At 42.4% G+C, this 24,026-nt stretch overlaps 3 protein-coding genes across 3 annotated transcripts; 1 reads left to right on the plus strand and 2 right to left on the minus strand.

The window, feature by feature from the left end:
- The first annotated feature begins 71 nt into the window (after positions 1 to 71).
- Positions 72 to 1,771, plus strand: kbtbd13 (kelch repeat and BTB (POZ) domain containing 13). Its single transcript, XM_010878054.3, has one exon. It carries the CDS (start codon positions 318 to 320, stop codon positions 1,743 to 1,745), a length of 1,428 nt encoding a protein of 475 aa, XP_010876356.1. The 5' UTR covers positions 72 to 317; the 3' UTR covers positions 1,746 to 1,771.
- Positions 1,772 to 5,637: 3,866 nt separating this feature from the next.
- Positions 5,638 to 18,899, minus strand: ubap1lb (ubiquitin associated protein 1-like b). Its single transcript, XM_010877363.4, has 6 exons — positions 18,743 to 18,899; positions 15,338 to 15,484; positions 12,423 to 13,013; positions 10,987 to 11,181; positions 6,854 to 6,955; positions 5,638 to 6,544 (listed from the first exon to the last, which is right to left on the minus strand). The coding sequence occupies exons 2-6, from the start codon at positions 15,467 to 15,469 to the stop codon at positions 6,410 to 6,412; spliced, it is 1,155 nt and encodes a 384-aa protein (XP_010875665.2). The 5' UTR covers positions 15,470 to 15,484; positions 18,743 to 18,899; the 3' UTR covers positions 5,638 to 6,409.
- Positions 18,900 to 19,476: 577 nt separating this feature from the next.
- Positions 19,477 to 22,934, minus strand: pdcd7 (programmed cell death 7). The gene is made up of 5 exons (XM_010877351.4): positions 21,489 to 22,934; positions 21,100 to 21,238; positions 20,707 to 20,937; positions 20,275 to 20,362; positions 19,477 to 19,819 (listed from the first exon to the last, which is right to left on the minus strand). Exons 1-5 carry the CDS (start codon positions 22,743 to 22,745, stop codon positions 19,681 to 19,683), a joined length of 1,854 nt encoding a protein of 617 aa, XP_010875653.2. The 5' UTR covers positions 22,746 to 22,934; the 3' UTR covers positions 19,477 to 19,680.
- Between the last annotated feature and the right edge of the window lie 1,092 nt (positions 22,935 to 24,026).

Consider the following 24,026-nt stretch of genomic DNA (forward strand, 5'->3'; position numbering starts at 1 on the left):
CAAACTTTGCCAAGTTGCTATCTATAGCAGCTGCTATTCTTATAGCTGTGAAGAGCAATACAAACGGATTCCCTGTCAAGGGCATTTGCTCGGCACAGAGTAGTGAAGGGATCTTGTCAAGCTGCTACTATACCTAAAGGAAATATCGATGATAAAATATCATGCCTGGATGTTAGATATGTTAACTGAGTGTTTGGTCCCTCTTGACGAATTGCTATTTGAACTCTTCAGTTAAGATTAAAACCTATGGGAGGGAAGGAGGTAAGGACAGAGTAAGGAACCAACTGTGAGGAGTCTGCCAGCGTCTGGACTCAGGGATGGACAGCCTGAAAGTGAGACTGGACGGAAGTGTTTTCTTTGTGAATAAAGCCCTGCTCGAACAACACTGCAAGTACTTCCGAGCCCTCTTCCGTTCGGGAATGCGAGAATGCCGACAGGCTGAGGTCCACCTGCAAGGGCTGAGCGCCCGGGGGTTCCTGTTGACACTCCGGATCCTGGACGGGGATCGCCCTATCCTGGGTGCAGATGAGATTGTGGATGCGATCGAGTGCGCTGCCTTTCTACAGGTACAGTCTGTGACCAAGCACCTGATCAATATCGTCAACTCTGACAACTGCCTGCTAATGTTCCACACGGCAGCAACCTACGGTTTGCGGGACCTGTCCCATGGCGCTGCCCTTTTCATTAGAGACATGTACTCTGACCTGAAGGAGGACGTTATTAGCACTTTACCAGAAGACCTAGTAGAGTATGTTGAGTCTCTCGCTCCTAGTAGATATGTCACCGTTTGCAGCCACTCTCCTAGCATTGAGAAACTCCAAGACTGTCAGAGGACAGTTTGTTACCTAGACGATGAGGATAAAGAGTGGAAGGTGCTGACTCACCTGCCCTTAAACACCAGCACCACTCTGGCAGGCGTGACTGTGCTGGACAACAAGCTCTACATAGTGGGTGGAGTCCATGATATCAGTAAGAAAGTCGTCGACTCCGGCTACTGTTACGACCCAGAAAGCGACTCCTGGTTTACTATTCCGAGTCCCCAGCAGAGTCGCTACAACTGCACGTTGGTTGGCCACGAGGGCTGCCTTTACGCCATCGGCGGAGAGCTTGACAGGAAGTCCACAGCATCGGTGGAGAAGTACAACGTCTCCACAAGCACATGGTGCTTTGCTGCAAGCCTCCCGTGTCGAGCAAACAAAGTGGTCTCCGCCAAAGCTATGAGCCGCATCTTCATCTCTCTCTGGAAGCCCAGAGGTACTACGGAGATCCATGAGTATGTCCCTGAGAAGGACCACTGGGTCCTGGTCACCACGCTTGTCCGCAAGCAGAGCTATAGCCACTGTATGGTTGGCCATAGGGACAATCTGTATGTGATGCGTAATGGGCCCTGCGAGGACTTCTTGATGTGTGTGATAGACTGCTACAACCTGACGGTAGGTCAATGGAGGGCGTTTCCAGGGCAGTACGCAAACAGTAAAGGATCACTGTTCACCTCAGTAGTAAGAGGAGATTCAGTGTTCACCCTCAACCACATGAGAACAACAGAGTTTGCTGTAGAGGAGAACAGATGGAAAACCAAAAGGGAGACCAAGGGCTTTGGGCGAATTGGCTCCATGTACACGTTCCTCTTGAGACTGCCCAAGGCCAAGACAGTGGGAAACACTGAGGTGCTGACGGACGGCCTGAAGTTTGGGAGTCGTATCGACCAAAGACGCAAAGACTCTTTGCTGCACTGCTTTGACTGAAGTCATGTGCACAAGTTTAGTCTTTTGATGTCTTTTATGTGCAGTTGTTTTACTCAGAAACAGGACAAAAAATGACAGCGCTTTAAACAGACTTCTGTCAAATTAGACTTGTTTAGTGAGTAAACATTGTGGAGCGTTGCAGGTAGAAATGTCATGAATATACCCAACTTGATTACGTTTTTTTACATTTCAGTGAGGTGAGTTTGCTCTTTATAACCTATTTCCATCTACAACCCCGTTTCCAAAAGAGTTGGGATGCTGCTTAAAATGCTAATAAAAAAAGAATGCCATGATGTGCAAATCATTTATCACTATATGTAACTGAAAATAGTACAAAGACAACATATCAAATGCTGAAACTGAGAAAACTGAAAAAATTGTTTTTGGAAAAATACATGTCCATTTAGCATTTGATCCCAGCAATACATCTTTACTATTGTGTTGTATCACCTCTTCTTTTAACAACGCTCTGTAAGTGTTTGGAAAGTGAGGAGAACAGTTGCTGTAGTTTTGAAAGTGGAATTTTGTCCCATTCTTGTTTGATATAGGATTACAGCTGCTCAAAAGTTCAGGGTCTCCTTGGCTGTATTTGTCATTTCTTAGTCATGTGCCAAATGTTTTCAATGGGTGACAGGTCTGGACTGCAGGCAGGCCACTTTAACACCTAGACTCTTTTAATACAGAGCCATGCTGTTGTAAAACGTGCAGAATGTGGTTTAGCAGGGAAGGCCTTGCTGAAATAAGCAAGGCCTTCCCTGAAAAAGACATTGTCTGGATGGCAGCATATGTTGCTCCAAAACCTATATAATGTTCAGCAATGTGCACAAATGCACCCCAGTACCATCACGGATGCTGGCTTTTGAACTGTGTGCTTATAACAAGCTGAATGGTCCCTCTCCTCTAGCCATAAGGACACAACCATGATTCCCAAAAAATAATCTAACATTTTTATCCGTCAGACCACAGGACAATTTTCCACTTCACCTCAGTCCATCTTAAATGAGCTTGAGCCCAGAGAAGGTGCTGGTGTTTCTGGATGTTGTTTATGTATGGTTTCTTCTTTGCAAGCTAGAGTTTTAACTTGCATTTGTGTATGCTGCGACATATTGTGTTCACCGACAATGGTTTTTGGAAGTGTTTCTGAGCCCATGTTGTGATAACCACTACAGAATACATAATTGTGTCTGTTTTTAATGCATGGCTGCCTGTGGGCCCGAAGATCATGGCCATCCAGTATTGGTTTTCCCCCTGTCCCTTGCGTACAGAGATTACTCCAGTTTCTCTGAATCTTTTAATTAAGTTGTGTACCATAAACTCTTTGCAATCTTACACTGTGATAAGTTATTCTTAAATTGTGGCCTGTGCAGTCTTTCACTGAGTGGTGAACTCCTCCCCATCCAACCCTCGCTAGGATAATCTTTTAATACACCATCATGTTACTGACCTGTTGCCAATTAACCTTATTAGTTGTGTGATATTCCACCAGATTTTACACTGTTTCCTGTCTTTTTGTGGCTCTGTCCCAGCTTTTCTGTTGTTGCTGGCATCAAATTCAAAGCGAGCATGTATTTCCCAAGAAACACAATAACATTTCTCAGTTTCTACATTTAACATGTTGTCTTGGTACTATTTTCTATTGAATATAGGGTTTACATGGTTTGCACATTCTGTTTTTATTTCCATTTTACACAGCGTCACAACTTTTTTGGAAACAGGGTTGGAAACAGTTACCCTAGAAAGTGTTGTGCTCTCCTGAATGTGCTCATGCTCTCTCTCTGTGAATCAGCAAGTTGTTTTGGAGGTGGTTTACATACACCCAACAACCCAACATACAAGGGCTTGGCACTTAACCATAACTGCTCCTGAAAGTAGTTGTGGAGAAAAGCGTCTGTGAGCTAGAATGTAAAATATTATCAAAAGTATCCCTTGATAATGTGTAGAACTACAGGACTTCTCAGCGTACTACTCCACAAAAGACATTGTAATATACAGCAACCGTATAGTCATTAGTATATCGTTTAATATTATGCAGTAGAATAGTAAACACTAGGAGCCCTTGATTGTTTAGTTTTTACTGAAGCATTTACTAGGAAATAATGCAATATTTACTGTAAAGTTTTTAAGCAAAATCTGACATGGATTTGGTTCTGTTCGAAGAGAGAAATGTATGCAAATGGACATGGGGAAACTGTGAATAGCACAGAACAATTTCAATAAAACCACCAAAGATGGTTTAATTTAGATATTTGCCAAAGCTGCCTCTCCAACAGATATCCTAGATCACACTTCTGGTCAATGTCATGGCAAAGTTAGCAAGTACTGCTGATGCGTAGAAAAATTTTTTTTTTGGGGGGGGGGCTAAAATAAATGTAATGGGTTGGAAGAAATTACAGTTTTAGTGACTTAATACTTTGAATCTAGATTTTCCTTTTCAATCTCAAGTTGTCTGGTCTGTTGCATCAGCTTCATTAGCGTTCCTGAAACTCTTGCGTTATGGCGCCTCTAGGTTTAGAGGTCAATGGTATGGCCAACGCCTGTCCATGAAACCCGTCCATTCTTTACCACCTGGAGATAATTTGAGGAGGATGTGACCCGAGCTGGCAGGCGGATTGTCGGGTTTCTGGCCCCCTAACCACCTAACCCTAGTAACCTGTTACTGGCCTAGTCACGGAGGTCACTGGGAGGTCAGGGAGCTTAGCGTCCCCCAATCTCTCTGGCACCAGCTGGGGTTGGGTAACATGTAAGATTTGATGAGAAAAAGATAGCACCACTGGCAGTTGGAATTCTCAACAGCAAGGTTGTACTGTACCATGGTACTGTATTCTTTAGTATTTTGTTGTGGGCAGACACAAAGATGAATCCACTGAGGAAAATACAGTACCTCTAGATTAACTACTTTTGTGAAATGGAGATGTCAAAGATTGTTCAACGTCTCTAATAATAAATGGTATTCTAGAATAATAATGTTATCCATAGTCCATTTGAGAATTTCTTTATAGCCTTTTAGATTCATTGGTCTCTGTGCAAGTGTAGCCTACTATAATGATTTGATTCATAACTTTGATACAGCCCTATCAAAGAGCATTTTCCATGGAAACCAAACAAACGTTCAAAAATGGATTGAAATACTTTTCCTGTTTTTACAGCAAACAAACCAGTTATAACCCAGACGCAGGTCCCCAAGGTATTCCTTGTGTGAGAACAGGATTAGATAAGACAAGCGGCGTTAACTGTACCAAGGAAACATTTTGGTAAAGAATGTATTTTTCCAGCTTTTTTGGGAAACATCTACGTTGGTGAACACAGTTATATTTTCGCTAGAATCACCTGTGTAAAGTCAGCTTGATGTTAGAATTTAAATAAATATTGTCTTTGGAAGAACATATTAAATTAATATATTTGTAATCAAAACATGTTTCAAAGAATGTATTGGAATGTTGCTAATGCCCTCCAGTTATCCAGCTATCAGATTAAATAACCAATAATTTCCCCTTCAGTTACAAGGCAGAATCCTATGATGATATATGAATGGTTCTTTGATTCTTTATTCTACAGTCAGTGAACAGTCTGAGTGAAGTTCATTAATAGCAGAGTGATAAAAGAAATGCTCTCCTGGCCAAACACTGAGGGTCCCTAATACTCTCCCACTCCATCAACAGAAGATACACATCTTTAATAGAAGCCAACTCTTCCCTTTGCTTCGCTGCTCCCATCTATGGTCTGCTGTGGCTTTGATAGTCAAATAACAAACCTGTATTGTGGAAACACCGTCCAAAAATGAGCACATGGGGGTGAAGAAAGCATGGCAAAAATGTGGAAGTGTCTCCCACACATACAATATCAAGATCTTGTATGATACTGTATGTTGGCAGCATGATACTTAGGAAAACCATTAATTTACACATTTATTCAATCTTGATTCATTAACAACAACACAAATGCACATCTATAAAAGAAATCCAGACTCTCATAGGCATTTGATATGTGCTTCTATATCATAGGTAAAAACAAACCAAAATATGGAAAATACATCACATTCATTTTAAAGTGCAAGTTAACATTATATGTACAATTTCAAGTGGTTTATTTTATGCCGCCTGCCAAAGAATGAGAAACCTCTGGGACTGATCTCTCTGTACACACACCAATGAAATAAAGACAATTTGGCCTACTAGTAACCTAACACCTTATAGTGATTGGGGTGCCATTTGGAATGTGGCCATACTGGTTAAAATAAGTTAAAAATGGCCAAATCATGACATACACATTTTGACCAGTGTCATAAATCTATCAGTAATTGATTGTCTTTAAATTATGTTGCGTTAAAGTTTCTCTTTTCCCCAAAGGCCACTTTAAATGTCCTAATTTTAGTGTTCTCCATATCGTTAAAAGGGATAGTTCACTGAACACGCATCATCACAGTTATTCTTAGACTGAAACTTTTTGACATGCATTCATTATTGTTGGGCTAGTATTAACAGTGGACTACTGAGCAAAATACAGACATATGGTGTCAGTGAACCTTCCCTTTAATATGATGCTTTAGCTTACGACAGGTATTTGTAGTAAACACAGGAAACATGGTAGTTGTATTTGTGTTCATGCATATGTTGTGCTTGTAGCTTAAGTGTGTGTATATTATGAGTGAGTTATCATTGGCCCTGTTACGCCACACGCATCATCAGCTCTTCCAGGGCCCGCTCGCGGTGGTTCTCGTGGACTAACAGAACCTCTTTTATAGCATTCTGCTGAAAGCCCATCTCATTAAATTGAGTCAGCAGGTGAAGAAACTCTTCAGCCTGAAGGTATAGTGAAAGAAAAACCAAGGCATCAGATGAAACTTTAGCTATTATAGTAAAGCATAGCTCACTAAAATACTAAATGTGATATTGGTTTCTTTAGCCAGTGTGCAAGAAAAAAATCTATGGTCTGGTTTTTTTGTTAACCTGGACCCTGTCTATTGTTGCTAACTTTTAAGCACTCTGAGGATACGGGTAAAGAAAAAAATATTATTATTCTGTGTGATCTATCCCTTTAAAACTAGCAGTACAATTAATCTCAAACGTATCAGTGACCTCTAATAATAAAGGAACAGTGAGTCTGTTTACCTTAGTTTCACAGTTCTGGAACATCTCCAGAGCTTCGTCGACCTGTGCCTTGTCATAGCCCCGCTCACACAGTCTGTCACAGGCCACCAAATAGTGTAGGATCTGCGCACGACAACAACAACACAGATTACAACCACTAATAGCATTACTGCTGCTGTCAGGTGTACTGTAGCCGGTTCCCTGTTGGTGTCTGTCGTCAGAGGTCTGACAGACAAATATATTTATAGAGGCTTTAGCTTTCACAGTTAATCAGCTTCAGATGTGACTGACATTCAAATATGACATTCGATTCGACACATTACACAAGTCTGTATGTGTGTTATAGATTACATTTTTAAACTGCTAGGACAATGTGGTTTCAATGGTGTCTGTCTCAAACAGAGAAGTGATCTGAGAACAGCAGGAAAGGATGTGTGTGTGTGAGAACCAGATGACCCATAGCCCTGTGGTTACATGTGGAGCATAGCGGGAGGAAGAGAGTCAAAAGAAATAATGACGCTGATTAAACAGGTAATTAGTTGATCCTGTTGATGTAACTCTGATAAGACCAGTGTACCAGCTGCCTTCTGTCTCCACTGGCAGACAGACAGGAAAGGACAGGGACAGACGAAGAGGTGGACGTAGAGGGAAGGTAGTTGACATGGATGGTAAGGAAGGAGGGGTGTGAAATTGAAGTGAGTATGGATGGAAAGGGGAGGGGGCAAAGGAAGAGAGAAACTTTGGTGAGATATGGAAGTAGAGGGAGAAATAAAAGTAGTAAAGGTAGTGAGAGACTGAGTTTGGGGAAAGAAAGCTGTTACCATACAATGAAGGTAACAGCTTTACATTGTGATTGTTTTATGTAGATCAAATGTGTTTTATTAGCATCTTCTGGTGTGTGCACCAGACAGAGCAGAGACCCCGCGGAAGAGGAACCAGAGGTTACCCCTGGGGGGAGAGGAACCAGAGGTTACCCCTGGGGGGAGAGGAACCAGAGGTTACCCCTGGGGGGAGAGGAACCAGAGGTCACCCCTGGGGGGAGAGGAACCAGAGGTCACCCCTGGGGGGAGAGGAACCAGAGGTTACCCCTGGGGGGAGAGGAACCAGAGGTCACCCCTGTGGGGAGAGGAACCAGAGGTCACTACTTGGGCTGTTTTGGTTCAAGCTTATTGGGCTCTATCAGCCAATCTCCAACGTCCCTAGGCTAATCCTCTACAGCAAATGTGCTTCAAACATTTCACAATCTCCCATTTTTGTCTGTATGCATCTATGTCAGTAATGTTTCATCAAACATGCATTTTGCTATTTATTGGCATTTTTCAAGAGGTCATAGTGTTTTCTTGAGTCTGTCTGAATTTCTAGACGGGTGGGGGTTGTTCTGGTGTGCCTTCTATTGGTTCTATTTTACTGGGCAAGCTCAATGAAGCCCTGCAATGGTATTTGGAAGGATTCCATAAAGTATGTGAATCCAGGTCTATGCTTCATATTGTAACGGTGCCAGGATGTGAACTGGTAACCAGAGGTTACCCCTGGGGGAGAGGAACCAGAGGTCACCCCTGGGGGAGAGGAACCAGAGGTCACCCCTGGGGGAGAGGAACCAGAGGTCACCCCTGGAACTATGTGAGGCTGCTGAGCACACACATAATACAAAGCAGGTTGTGGAAACTTTGAGGGATCTGATGTTTAATTTCACCGTGCTGTTTTCCCCCCTCCTCCCATTAACAGTGGAACACCATCAGATATGGGCCGGGGAGCTGAAACCAGATGTCTTGCTCAGCTGATGCGCATTATTGGTTGGGGAAATTTTTGGAGCTGGCAGCACATTGTGTGAATTACACAAGTTACCTTCAAGCGGCTACATGGGCTCATTGTTTAGAAATGTGAAGCTTTTGGTTTGAGTTGGGAGCGATGCATTCCCCACCAGTTCACATCCTGGCACCGTTACAATATGAAGCATAGACCTGGATTCACATACTTTATGGAATCCTTCCAAATACCATTGCAGGGCTTCATTGAGCTTGCCCAGTAAAATAGAACCAATAGAAGGCACACCAGAACAACCCCCACCCATCTAGAAATTCAGACAGACTCAAGAAAACACTATGACCTCTTGAAAAATGCCAATAAATAGCAAAATGCATGTTTGATGAAACATTACTGACATAGATGCATACAGACAAAAATGGGAGATTGTGAAATGTTTGAAGCACATTTGCTGTAGAGGATTAGCCTAGGGACGTTGGAGATTGGCTGATAGAGCCCAATAAGCCTGAACCGAGACAGCCCAAGAAGGGAGGCCGGAGAGAGAGAGGGAGAAAGAGAGAGGGAGAAAGAGTGAGAGAGAGATAGGGAGAAAGAGAGACAGGGAGAGCGAGAGAGAGACAGAGAGAGAGAGAGAGAGAGACTTGAGAAAACAAATTAATTGAGTAGAATGTTCTTTCCACTAGAGCGTTGCCTGGTAGTTCGACCAAGCTATCTTGTATGCATGCATGCAATGTATGCACAAACTGTAAGTCACTCGGGAACATCTGATAAATGTAGATTAAAGTATCTCTTTAAATAACTGATGTATTCTATTATTAACCTTTATTTTATAAAGGTAAAAACAAAAAGATATTCAAATGTTTGTATTCACGTCCGTTTCTTTCACGTCTGTCAATATATTTTCTCTGTGATTTCTTTTTTCCTCAACCTTTTCATCACATCTAGACTTCTTTCAAATTGTATAGAAATTGTATACAATCTTGTTCATTAGGCAGCATGTTTGGTTGAGTTTAATGCTTTGAACTTAACTTGCTCATCTGAAGCGAGCTGTCTTCTGTAAATGGTAGCTAACGTTTCTATTGGTCGGAGAAGTAAATCCTCAAGTTAAAAATGTAATAGCACTGGAAAGCAATGGTATGTTTTGCTAATCAATATAACCTTTCAGCTAGCCCCCCACTTTTTATAAAAATGTATGGAGGTAAAAAAAAATGTAGATCGTAAAAATGTAATGTATGGAAATTGTTTTGACAAGTTGCAGTTCGTGAAATTGCATGACAGACCAGACATCATGTAATATCAAAGTGATCAGTCTTTTTTCTTTACCTGAAGGCAAGAAAGCTAGCTACTATTTTAGTAGACACTTCAAATGCATTTTATTTAATTTTTTATACAAATAAAAATAAATTATAATGTAATTCAACAAAATAGTAAGGTGGCCAATAATTGGGGACGGTGGCCGATAATAAGGGGCCGTATTTCTTAGCGACAACACTAACCACCTACTGAAAATATACATTTCCCATTAAGGACATGCTAGCAAAAATTTGTATGTCACTAATAATCATCAGGAAGTTGCAAAACTGTGCATGTTTTCACATGGTTTTTGGGGGTTTGAAGTCTGTTCAGAAGAATGGAGGTGTAAAAATGTTTCTTTTTTTAATTATGATAAATTTTTTAATGACTTTATTCTGAGATTAATGGGCTAATGACTAAATCTGTTTTTGAAGTGATCCAGAAAGATTCAGAGAAATCTCGCTTAAGAACAGAATATACTGTATGTTGATGTTCATTTACTATGAACATAGTTGACAAAAGTATTTTGGCTACATTTTATAGCCATTTTTGTGACTTTTGTTGGTGTTGGATGGATGAAGACAGAGTGGACTTTAATTTCTTTATTTAGATAGAATTGAAGTCATATAAGATCAGTGTCAAACAATAAGACAGGTATACTTTTAGCCAACCTTGACAAAAAATTACCTTATTTTGATAGATTTTACACCCATTGTTACTCTAAAAATACATGACGAAAATATGTTTTAGGGAGTATGCCCAGACCCCCCCCCAAAACAAGGCTTAGCCCCGCCATCCATGATTTTCTAGTGATGTCCTTATATCTGACAGTGTCTCAGTAGGCAAACAAATAGCAACCTCATTAAATCACTGGCTGTGGGCTGTCAGTGGCGTCATGTAAAACACGGAACATTTGTATTAAAGAGAGTGCCATAGTGTTGGCTTGATCACACAAATAGAACACAAGAACGGAGATTGGAATTCTGGCAGCAGCACTACAACACTGCCATACTGGTTAAGGAAACATTCATTCTGGAAACTGGTCCTAGATTGTACAACTTAGTATGTCCCCGTTTGTGACTTTGCTTAGAACAGACCTGGTCGGGACTCTGCTGGCCGGTCTTCTGCAGGGCGAGGATGGCGGTGCGGAGGGGGTAGCCCCTCTCCGTGATGGCCTGCAGCAGTTCCCTCTCCTCTGGGCCTAGTGCGGACAGCAGCTCCACCGAGGAGTCCAACACTGACACACCGTGGGAACCAAGGGGTCGGGAGGTTACGGAGGGAATGGTGGGCGACTACAAACACAAAGGAAGAGAAGAGTTTGTGTGAGAGGGGAATACTGACTGAATGTTCCCTGAGAGAGAGATTTGGGGCAAAGGAAGAAGGGAAAAAGAGACAGGAAATAGAGAGGCAAAGGAAGAGGAGCAACCCCATACTGGGACCACAGCCTGACCTTGGATGTCTCTGTTTGCCTGTATTCTGAGAACCGCACTGAGTGACGGGCCTAGCAACATTTACGCAACGTGAAGGCAACATTCATAGTGTATTAAATCAGTGGTAACCCTGAAACGCTGCTTTCCTGGGAAAGACATTTCCGGAGAACTTCCACTCACTAATCCTGAAACTTGTAATAACCTGGAAGGATTCCAAGGACAGACTTTACACTAGCTATATTTAGAGTCCACTTCTAACTAAACATGTAGGAAATGTGAACTGGAAAAAGAGCTTAAATATTCAGGAGGATCCATTTTCTCTATCCACTCTCTTCAGAAAAGATGAATATCAAAGCAAACAAAAACATCTAAAATAAATATTTAAAATAATACAGCTCATCTGCAATGCGTTCTAGGATTTTCCATTCAACATATCAACCATTTTTGGAGCAAATCCCACATGGGCTTGTTGAGAGGTGGTTGTGGCATAAGAATACATCTGGTGGTTTAAATCCCTCCCTCATCTTTTTCCAGACCCACTCTGCTCTTTGAGTCCTAGCCAGTTATAGTATGTTCATGCTCTGCCCTTTGAGGACAAGTGGTTTGGAGATTTAGGCTTTAAAGATAGCCCCATGACCTAAGGGAACTAGTAAGTGGGGCCATGATATATACATCCTAGAGATGTTGCTTTTATGGGAAAACATTCCCACTAATTCATAGAGGCACACCAGAGTGTGACTGTAAACATTCCTATGAATTCCTACAAATGTTACATAAAGGGGATTGTTGAATATATAGACTTTTATTGAGCTTAATATTGAGCTAATCAGTTGGACAATAACCACCTAGCAACTTTAAAACTTTCAAAGGCAACTTTTATTTCTTGGGTGTGTCAGTATTCATTAAAGTGTTCTGTTGCAGAACTTACGTTACCTGAATGATTAAGGTTAGGTGACAATATCTTGACAAACCAAAGCTTGGATTGTAGTTTTTGTAATTTCAGTGATTATCAAGAATAATAATAATATTATTAATAATAATAACTTGAGCCTACCATACTATCCATCTACCCTATGTCTTCAAATGGGAGGTAGAGTCCATACCGAATGTGTTGGCTTGTTGTGCCTGATGGAGGGTATATTCTCTGTGTTGGCCCTGGTTAGCAGGTGTCGGAACGGGGTTGAGGAAGAGGACGACTTGGGCCCTCCTGTGGGGCTTGGCGTCCCCTGGCTACCCTCTGCTGACGTCTGCAGAATGGACAGCGAGGACTGGCGGAGAGTCTTCTTACGCTGATGAGGCACCAGAGCGCTCTGAGAGGCTGGCAAGTTCAGGACATTAGAGGTACAGGTCTTCATGGGATTTGGGGCCCCAGTTAAATGCTGACCTGACCCGGACCCCAGGGACCCTTCGGCCGATGAGCAGTCTTCTTCCTCGGAGTCAGAGATGACAAACTTGACTCCAGCACGCATGTCCACTGGGTTCAGGCTGCGGGACCGCTGGCGAGGGTTGGGCTCCCAGAAGTCAGAGCTGTGTCGGCTGGCCAGGCGACTCTCCTGGGGGCTGCTGAAGAGGTGCCAGTAGGGCGGGCAGGAGGGGAGGGCCTCGGACTGGGAGCCAGGGATGCTGGTTTGGGGCTGGCTAGGATAACCGTTCTGGAGGCCTTGGAGCACCCAGTTCTCCAAACAGAACACGTACTGTAGCGAGAGGAAAAGAGGAAGATTAGGTGGTTATTTGTTGTCGGTAGGTAATTGGGTGGGTTGTTGGTTGGTTGTTTAAGTGATGCTGGCTAACTTTCTGTTAGCTTCATGGCCTTTTATTTCACTTACACTCATCCCCTATAAAGTGATGGAAGAAATTATAAAATAAAGTAAAATAGAGTAAAGGCCACTAAAAATCTATCATTGTAAATGTGCTATATTTATTTGGTCTTTACAATTAATTAAGCATTGTTAGCCTTAAATCAAATGTCCCAGACTGTAGGGAAGACCATTGCATGTTATGCCAAGAATCACATATTGTATCAGATTGAAGCTTTTCTTGCTCTTAAAAAGACTAAGGCCCATGGACCTCTGGTTAAAACTAGTGCACCACATACCAACTAGGGTGTCCTTTGGGCAGGGTAGACTGTGTTGCCATTGGACAGATGAGGCAGTCAAACTCACCTCTTCCCAGATCACAGGATCCCCAAATAAGGCATCTATAATAACCACACAGGCGTTTATAAGATCATAACTATGGTTTAAGGGCAAAATTATCAATGAGGAGATTGTCTGTGCTTCACAAATTGCTGCCTATTCTCTACATAATAAAGAATCATAATGGAGAATTCCTCCCCCAGAGACCATCAGAGAGTGATGTCACAGCCTCATAGGGAACTTCTTTTCACCAAGGGACTAAAAACACAACATGGTTCCATTTGGGTACAAAATCTATGTCCAGCCAGCTGGGAAAAGAAACAACTGACATAACTGAGTCAGACGAATGTTGATATATATGTTATCAAATCTCTGCAAAGGTAAAGGTTAATAGAAATGTTTGTATTTAGGAAAAAACCCATTAAATGAAATCCAATCAAATACTGACATATCATTTGTTAAGCAGAAATTTTGTTGGCCTCAAATATATCTTAATTAGAAATGATCTCAGCTAATTTGTTCCAGCCCCTGTTTTAAACTATGTATATAATAGCTTTAAATTGCAATGCTCTATAGGGGGAGGATCCTATGTGTTGAAGCCTTTGTGAATTTGGAAACAAACCATACAACTCTAAAGTTAACATGATAAAGAAGAGAACTTGGCAGAGGGTTCCACGTGAGCTATTTCCCATTTTCCATTAAATACACAAACGTTTGACTGTAAGATGTAAGCAATCAATGTCCGTGGTCACTGTGGAATTAAGGTTTGGCAGTGTAGCGGTGGTTGGGTCAAAGTCCCCCCAGTATAATAATAATTCTAATTAGACTAAGACAAGAGTTAGACACTCCAGCCACTTTCCCATGATTTCAGCTTCTACCTATTTAAGAGTTGACTACAGTATTCAGAGACGGTGTAGAGTGTGGTATTTTCAGCATCACTCTGTCAAGGGGAAATTGTATTATAGGAATTCAACCCTTCAAAGACCCGGAGGTTCCCAAATCTGTTTAACTTCTACCTATATCTGAGCCGAGCAGAGACTGTAGAGAACAAACACATGGGCCGAATGTGATTCACACATGTAGAAGAGCTCCAGGAAACTCGTGCTTTCCTCCCATAGACTTAAGAAACCGACGAATGTGGACCGGCAGCCACGGCCTTCAGTTTTAATTTTGGAAAAGTTAGCTTGTTCACTAAAACAACGGTCTAAATTGGGTACAAGGTATGGCGGAAATTCGGAATAGGAACAAAGGAAACACATTGGCTACACTCCAATATATTCAATATCACTAGCCCTTGACCCTCTGCCTGGGAAAGGGGTGTTGTTTCAAGGTTCCAGCTAATTTGCAAGTCCTCTGCTTTGAGGCCGGGAAGCCATGAAACCGGTGCAGTGAGCTATGATGAACTTCAAAGTGTTGTGATAAGGCACGATGATTAGCCTGATGCACCAGTACTATAAATATAGAGAGTCTTATTGTGGTGACACTGTGATTGATGTGGTTATCCATAATAATGTCAACACGTGGGGGTAGCATAGCCGCACTGTGTTTGCAAGTAAAGGTGCCAGACCCAGTGTGGCTAATTTGCTGTTTAACAACAGCTGCTGTGGGCAGCAAAAATAAAATATTGGTGAGAAATGCGATGGAAACAAACACGACAAACTAGATTTGTATTCTGCATATGAGAACTTACTTGAAACAGTAGCTTGCAGAGAGAGATGTTTATTGGCTCGTCATTTAAGTGTTAATAATAATGCCAGAGGTTGTTGTTGGTCTGATTTCATCATACTACACCACTCCTTACTGGTCAGTGGTAACGGTGGTGCTTATTGTAACCTCACACCACAGGCAGGCAGGCACACACACACACACACACACACACACACCTCTGTCTCCTGCAGTAGGGTGAGGTAGTCTGGGATGGTGATATCTGGGGCTGTGATCTGATCCACCTCTTCATTCACCCCCTCTATAGATCCTAAAAGGGTCTTAAAGGGAACCTCGTCCAGAGTGGTCATTCTTCCTGCTGGTCACTAGGGGGTATAGAGAGGAGGATGAGGTGATATTTTTAGTTTTTTGTCCATTTTCACAGTACAGTAAGTACAACATTCATAACACAAATCATAATTACATAATCAAGTACTATGTATGGGCAGAGAGAGGTGGCTAGAAACAGAGAGGAAAAGAGATCTATTTTGAACAGTCAATTACAGTGATGGCTGATAGCTTAGCTGTTTACGATTTTGACCAGTAACCTAAAGGTTCCTAAATTGAATCAGAGACAAGCAATGTGAAAATGTATCATTACTATTTTGACCAAAACAAATAACCCTTATTACTCCAGTAAGTCACTCTGGATAAAACAGAAAAAAGTTAAAATGTGGTCTTGATTACAACTGTTTAATTAACTACTTGATATCTATTCCTCTGAGAATAAAGTGTTCTGGTGAAGTGCTTAGGAAGTTGCTGTAGCCTCTCCTGAAATGAATTGCGTAATATTTCACAAATTATACTCACAAATTCTATTTGTTGTTCCCAGAAAAACTCGTTTTTACTTTCTATATTGGCAGATACGGTTAGATAAATGAGATCATCCAGAAGTCTGGAAATAGGGGATTAAGGATTACGAGGCATCACGTCTGACTCTATTAGTGGTCAACACCTGATGTTCCTCTCCTATCGGCCGAAGAGGAAGGAAAACACTCACACATGCATGCAGACTTGTAACGTCAGAGACACACATACACACACACACTGGGTCCAGCCAGGTCACGTGTGGACCATAGTAAACCCTCCTGAAACAGACTGGAGGTATTGTGATGAGGTCATAGCATCATCACCACTAAGCTCCTCCCAAAACCCCATGCCTGGAAATGCCTTTGTACGTTTGCCCACTAACAAAGAAAAGATCAGTCTATTATTTTAATGGTAGGTTTATTTGAACAGTGAGAGACAGAATAGCAACAAAACAATCCAGAAAAACGCATCTCAAAAATTGTATGAATTGATTTGCATTTTAATGAGTGAAATAAGCATTTGATGCCCTCTCAAACAGAAATATTTCTGGCTCCCAGGTGTCTTTTATACAGGTAATGAGCTCTTAAAGGGAGAGCTCCTAATCTCAGTTTGTTACCTGTATAAAAGACACCTGTCCACAGAAGCAATCAATCAGATTCCAAACTCTCCACCATGGCCAAGACCAAAGAGCTGCCCAAGGATGCCAAGGACAAGATTGTAGACCTACACAAGGCTGGAATGGGCTACAAGACCATTGCCAAGCAGCTTGAGGTGACAACTGTTGGTACGACTATTCGCAAATGGAAGAAACACAAAAGAACTGTCAATCCCCCTCGATCTGGGTCTCCAAGCAAGATCTCACCTCGTGGAGTTGCAATGATCATGAGAACGGTAAGGAATCAGCCCAGAACTACACGGGAGGATCTTGTCAATGATCTCAAGGCAGCTGGGACCATGGTCACCAAGAAAACAATTGGTAACACACTATGCCATGAAGGAATGTAATCCTACAGCGCCCGCAAGATCCTCCTGCTCAAGAAAGCACATGTACAGGCCCGTCTGAAGTTTGCCAATTAACATCTGATTCAGGGGAGAACTGGGTGAAAGTGTTGTGGTAACATGAGACCAAAATCCAGCTCTTTGGCATCAACTCAACTCGCAGTGTTTGGAGGAGGAATGCTGCCTATGACCCCAAGAACACCATCCCCACCATCAAACATGGAGGTGGAAACATTGTGCTTTGGGGGTGTTTTTCTGCTAAAGCAACAGGTCAACTTCACCGCATCAAAGGGACAATGGACGGGGCCATGCACCGTCAAATCTTTGGTGAGAACCTCCTTCCCTCAGCCAGGGCATTGAAAATGTGTCGTGGATGGGTATTCCAGCATGACAATTAACCTAAACACACGGCCAAGGCAACAAAGGAGTGGCTCAAGAAGAAGCACGTTCAGGTCCTAGAGTGACCTAGCCAGTCTCCAGACCTTAATCCCACAGAAAATCTGTGGAGGGAGCTGAAGGTTCCAGTTGCCAAACGCCAGCCTCAAAACCTTAATGATTTGGAGAAGATCTGGAATGTGGAGTGGGACAAAATCCCTCCTGAGATGTGTGCAAACCTGGTGGCCAAGTACAAGAAACGTCTGACTTCTGTGATTGCCATCAAGGGTTTTGCCATCAAGTACTAAGTTATGTTTTGCACAGGGGTCAAATAATTATTTCACTCATTAAAATGCAATTAATGCAATTAACATTTTTGACATGCGTTTTTCTGGATTTTTTGTTGTTATTCTGTCTATCACAGTTCAAATAAACCTACCATAAAATTATAGACTGATTCATTTCTTTGTCAGTGGACAAAATAAGCAGGTGATCAAATAATTTTTTCCCTCACTGTACATTGTCATAATGCTTCATTAGAATTATAGATGCATAGATCAGGGGCTACTTTTGGTCAATTTGAGATCCGGGGCTATTCATAAAAGATCTGTGGCTATAGCCCTGCACGCTCAGGCCTAACAACGCCACTGTACCTATTCATTGAATGACTCACAGTTGTATACCTATTCAATTAATGATTCAAAGCTGGATACCTATTCAATTAATGATTCAAAGCTGAATACCTATTCAATTAATGACTCACAGTTGTATACCTATTCAATTAATGACTCACAGTTGTATACCTATTCAATTAATGACTCACAGTTGTATACCTATTCAATTAATGATTCACAGCTGTATACCTATTCAATTAATGACTCACAGCTGGATACCTATTCAATTAATGATTCACAGCTGTATACCTATTCAATTAATGACTCACAGCTGTATACCCATTCAAATAATGATTCACAGCTGTATTCCTATTCGATGTTTGAAAGTATTAAACCCAACATTTTCTAAAAACATTTATTGTAAACATATGTCATCGTTTGAGGTCCTGAGCTATAATCTCAGAGCCTAGCAGCCTTCAAAGTATTTCCACCAGTATACACTTATATAGCTGTGGTAAAAAAAAAAATGAAATCCAAATCCTAAGCAACAGTGAGTAGGGTTAAGTTCTGGGCTGATGTTCATTTAAGATGTACTACTTCTATGGATCTGCTCTACTTGTTTTATTCTATTGCTGCCCCCATAAAATACAACCAAATGAATAAGTGCCTTTCTACATGAGCAGTTGTCCCAGAGTTCTTATATCAACACTCAGCCTAAAGAGAACTGTAAAGAGCAAGGAGTTGAATCCGTTATAGAACATTTCCCATAAAAGTCTGTAAACATACCTGTACTTAATCTTCTGAAGCAGTCCTCTCTAGTGTGTTCTTCCACTCAGGAGTTGGTTAATGTTATGGAACATGTTTGTGTGTGTAGGCGGGGTTTCCGCCTCCTCACATCCTGTTGGTTAAGAGTAGGTAATGACTTCAGCTGCTTACCCGATGATGCAGCTTCCCGGGCACATGTCACCTGGGAAACACCCATGAAAAACAGCTTTGCCAAATTCCCTATATATACACACACATATACACTAGTACACTGCTTCTGAGGCCCACAATCTTCGGTCAAAGTAGCACACCAGATAGGGACTAGGCCAGCATCTGGGACACCTACACTGAGTCTGGTTCAAAATGATGACATGCCTTTAAGTGGGTAGTGTTATAAACCATGAGAGATGTCATTCCTTATATTGATGGGAATTACATTGACCTGAATAATGAGAACAACCATGAGTAATCCTTTCATTCCTCTGGGGCTGGTCATAGTGTTTCTGGGTGGAATGGAGGTGTTAAACACAAAGTAGAGACATAGTACTGTGAGGTCACCCAGACAGACAATGTGACAAATAAAGTACCCTCCTACTTTAGCTCAACTGGGTTTAGCCTGTCTGCCATTGACACTGACTGACAATGATCTAGCATGGCAGGAATTAAACATTAGCATTTACTTTAATGCCAAACAATACAACATCTTCAGAATATCTTATAATCAGAATGAAAGATAATTACATAAAAGTCAAATGTAAGTTGGAGAGAGTCGCAATCAAGTATTTATTTTTATAAAATTGCAGAAAGAAAATACATCCAGGGTATTCTGTGAATGGCAATCAGAAAACGACCACAGACAACTCCACCTTGGGTTTTTTCTCCATAAGGTCTTGTTGCAAACACTTGATGAAGACCCTACTAGTGAATCGCCTGAACTTTCCAGAGCAAACAAGTGTCTGTCAGGATCCGAAGCTGTCCCCTTGGTCCAGGGCTGTGGCCCAAACCTCATCTGTGGGGGGTTCTGGTATGACCCAGTCCTGGGGAATGGCTGTGCCATCTGGATGGTCCACTGGGACCAGATACTGGTCCCATTCTCTCCTGGAAGTAAAAAAAAGCAGTCTATTGAAGAACTTTACATGGTTGAATCCCGGTTACATATCACTGGTCTGGTATGCTTGACCAGTAAACGCTATCGGATGGAGTCCTTTGCATGCACTTGGCACACCATTACAGTATAAGGAAGGAGGAAAGGAGTAATGTATGAATGTATTTGACGACAACCTAGAGCAGGGGTGTCAAACCGGTTCCACGGAGGGCCGAGTGTCTGCAGGTCTTTGGGTTTTCCTTTAAATTGGTTCCCAGGTCAGACCTGAACAACCAGGTGGGGGTAGAAATTAACCAATTAGTGAACTAATGAATCAATCAAGTACAAGGTGAGAGCGAAAACCTGCAGACACTCGGCCCTCCGTGGAACCGGTTTGACACCTGTGACCTAGAGGATGTAATATCCGTTAACAGTGGTTAGTACAAATGCATCTTTTGGTGTGACCGACCGAATCTGTATCAGGGCTGTTAGTGAGCCCTCCGCCTGTGTGTAGTACTCCAGGAAGGCCTGTAGAGGGTGACCTTGAGGCATCTCATCTGGAACAGAGAAGGGAATGAGTGAAGAACAGGGACTTTCACAGCATTTCCATATTCAGTCATAAGTCATTATAATAACCTGAAAATCATGTTTCAGTTTTCCTCTTATTGACCATTCATTTCTAAACGTTTCGTGCTACAGCTAATCGAAGTTGGTCATAATTCTCTCTCGGCTTGAAGAATTCTCACCACATAATACTGTATCTCCACAAGTGATCATAGGATGACCAACCTAAAACCATTTGAATTGTAGTCCTCCGAATTGCCCAATAATGTATTTTTCCCACAATCCCCAAATACACAGGCTCCAACCCGAGTCAACCGCCGTTGCAGTTTCTAATTACCTCCAAAGAGCATTCTGTCCATCTCTCGTTTCCTCAGCAGCAGCCTCTCCTTCTCTTTCTTCTGTTGTTTCTCAAGGTCCCTCTTGCGCTCCTCCTCCTGCTCGTTCTCCAGCATCACCCGCAGTGCATTCTCCTCCGCCCCGTAGACCCCGGTCCGCTTCCTGATCAGAGCTCGCAGGCGCTCCACCAACTGGTCAAATGCTTGGTCGGCCTCCTGCTCGGGGAAGATCCCTGCCACACAAACAGAGAAAAGGAGTGAAAAGGGGGAGTAACCGTGTAAATTTGTCCACAGAGAAAATGTTTTTTTTTTTTTTTTACTACGATGGTGGTGGTGAAGTGGCGGAACAGTTTGCAAGAGAAGAAATGTGAGGAGAAAGTGCACTACAGTTTTACCTTTCCGAGAGGCAGCCTCCTTCCTGAGTTTACGTAGCTTCTCCAGGGACTTGAGGATGTCCAGCATCCTCTTGGAGTCTGCCTGCTTCTTCCTCACCTCGCAGAGCACTGTGTCTGCAGCCACCTTCAGCTCCTGCTCCTGTTGGAGGAACACAGAATGACAGTGGTTACAGTAGCACACACAGTGTGTTCACACCTGAACAAAGGCTTAGACATCCTTGGATAGGATAATATTTGCATAATGTTGTTCTAACCCAGCACAACCACATGCAATCTGACTCCTTAATCAATCATCAACCATCCATTATCTGAGGGAGATTAGTTGTGCTGGGTTGGAATAAAAAAATGCAACCTTTACGTTTGAACCGGAGGTTTTCTAGTCTGCTCACCCTCTTCTTCTCCTCCACTTCATGGATCCGTTTCATCCTCCATTTGTCAATGGCCGCTTCACGCTCAGCCAGACGTTCCTCTTCTCTCTGTCTCTCTTCCGCCTGTTCAACTTTTCGACGCCGTAGCCTGGCCCTCTTCTTACTGATGGAGCTCAGTTTCTTTTTTAAATGTTCAATACAGTCAGTATCGCTGAGTACCTTCAGTTTCTCTTGCAAATCAGTTTTCACACTCAATGCCTCTGTGTAAGAATCTGCCCAGACACTATCATTCTCCAGGTTTTGCTTCAGAGTTTCACAAGCCATGGACAGCTTTGAGACGAGCTGTACGGCATTGTACAGGGTGTTTCGCATGCAGCCCACGGAGAACTTCGGCTGACCCTGCTTTGAAAGAGGTTGCACTGGTTTGGCTGTTGTCTTTTTTCGGTTCCTCAAGAATCGTTTCAGCCACTGTTCATCTTGCATCCTCTGAATGAAGTCTTCGTCTGGTGGTTGTGGAGCCATGGGCTTGCTAAAGCCCTGGTTGCGCTGCGCTTCCTTTCCCAGGGGAGCCAATGAGGGAGAGGCTAAGAGAGGTCTGCTATGATGTTCAGAGTAACCACTATCAGCAGGCTTTGGTCTAAAATTTGAATCAGGGTTTCCATACTGACTTTGTGGACTTTGACCGAGCATGCGATGCGGTGGGATGTGGTCAAATGATCTTTGGAAGTCTGAAGCTCCTAGGTTTGATTGAGCATTACCAGGATTGTAGCTCTGAGCCCATGGGTTTGGTGGACCTCCCTCATACATGCTGGGGTCAAGCCTTGAATGGTTGTGTACAGGAACGGGTTGGGAAGACATTGTGGAGAACTTACTAAGTTCCGAGGGGTTGAGGGGTGGTGGCGGTATCGACGGATCGAAATATCCCGAAGACATATGAGGTGGTCCATAGCCTTCGAATCTCGGTGGAGGCTGTGGAAAGTGTGGTCTGAAATCATATGGTTTACCGTCATATCCTGGAACTGACACGGGTGGTGGTAGCGTCCACTCTTGACTTTGAGGAAACCTCTGTCCGCGAGTTGTGGTTTGATGTGGTGGAGGTAGATATTGGGAAGGGTTTTGACCGGGCCAAAACGCCCCAGTAGCTTCACTTTTCCCTGGCATGTTACTTTGGAACGAGCTATTACATACTGGTGGTGGTTGTATGGGCTGCGGTCCATGATATGGAGGTGGCCGATTCGAGTAAAATGGATCGGGATCTCCGGTGTTAACATTAGACATGGTTGTCTGTCGTCCTTCTGACGTAGTGTGCAAGGTTTGTTCATCAATCAAGAAGCGTAATTGCGAAGAAAGTAGTATACTCGATGTCTTCAAGCGTATTTAGCTAGCTAGCTAGCTAGCTAGCAGTACAGATGTAAAATGCTGCGGGTGTCCATGTTTACCAGATCACGTCACACGCAGGAAATCGTAATACGTATATCCGTTTCATAACGTCATTGGTCCATCTCTGACCTTAAAACAGATTGAAATAAAGAAGCGAAATCATCACTCGGATGGCAAAAAATCTCATCTTTGTAACCGTGCCATTATAGCGTGTTGGAGCGGTTGGAATTGTCATCACTTGCTTTTCTGCAGTTCTTGAGAGTTCGTTCATTTATTGTTATAGCGTTATAAAAAGGACAACCAGTGAATGAGAAACACAACATGTGCATGTTTTTAGGTGCCTGTAACAAAAATAAGTATATCAACCCTGCACAAGGACTGAAGCCTACAGGACACAACCCATGAAGTGTGTCGAGTGATTAATATGTATTTGTTCACAATTATTTAGGGGGGGAAATATGTTTTATGACACGCAGATGGCATCAGACCAGCCATTTAAAAACATAATGCATCATAAAATTGCCCAATTCTAAACCTACCTCTTATCCCCTATAGACCACTCATGCATTACAGCAATATCATGTAGCCATTTGTGTTTGTGTAGACATGAAAGGATTGGATGGGTGAAACCTGTAGAAGTTAGATGAAATGATAACCTACTTGCTCATCAATGAAGACCTACACAAGTGATTTGGGGATGAGGTCAAGAGGTGTATGTAGAATTCTGTAAATAATCTAGATGCTACAACCTTTCAGAAATGTCAAAATCTTATATATCTAGGTCTAGCCTTGAACAAACCAGACAAAACTGAGGACAAGTGGTATTGTTCAGTAAAAATAGGGAATATTTGACTTAAGGTGGTTGGAATCCTTCTGTCTAGAGCCCAGAACTTCCAGATTTAATTTCATACACTGTATAGTAACTGTACGTACACAGGCTGTTCCATTGTTGTATATTTGAAATCCATCACACAGCAGCAAAACAGAATTTTATTATACATTCTATGACCTGGCTCATCACCAGACAAAATTGGAACCCTTATTTGCAAGCATCCTGTCTTCATCAAAAGAGGTACTCTTCAGTCAGTTTAAGCCTTTGTCCAGCACCTTCATATAAAAAAAGGATTCTGTTAAAAAGTTCCAAGTGGGGGACATCGCTCCTAAATATTATTTTGGATG

The sequence above is a fragment of the Esox lucius genome, chromosome 2 (genome assembly GCF_011004845.1).
Source record: "Esox lucius isolate fEsoLuc1 chromosome 2, fEsoLuc1.pri, whole genome shotgun sequence".
In the NCBI taxonomy this organism is placed as follows: domain Eukaryota; kingdom Metazoa; phylum Chordata; class Actinopteri; order Esociformes; family Esocidae; genus Esox; species Esox lucius.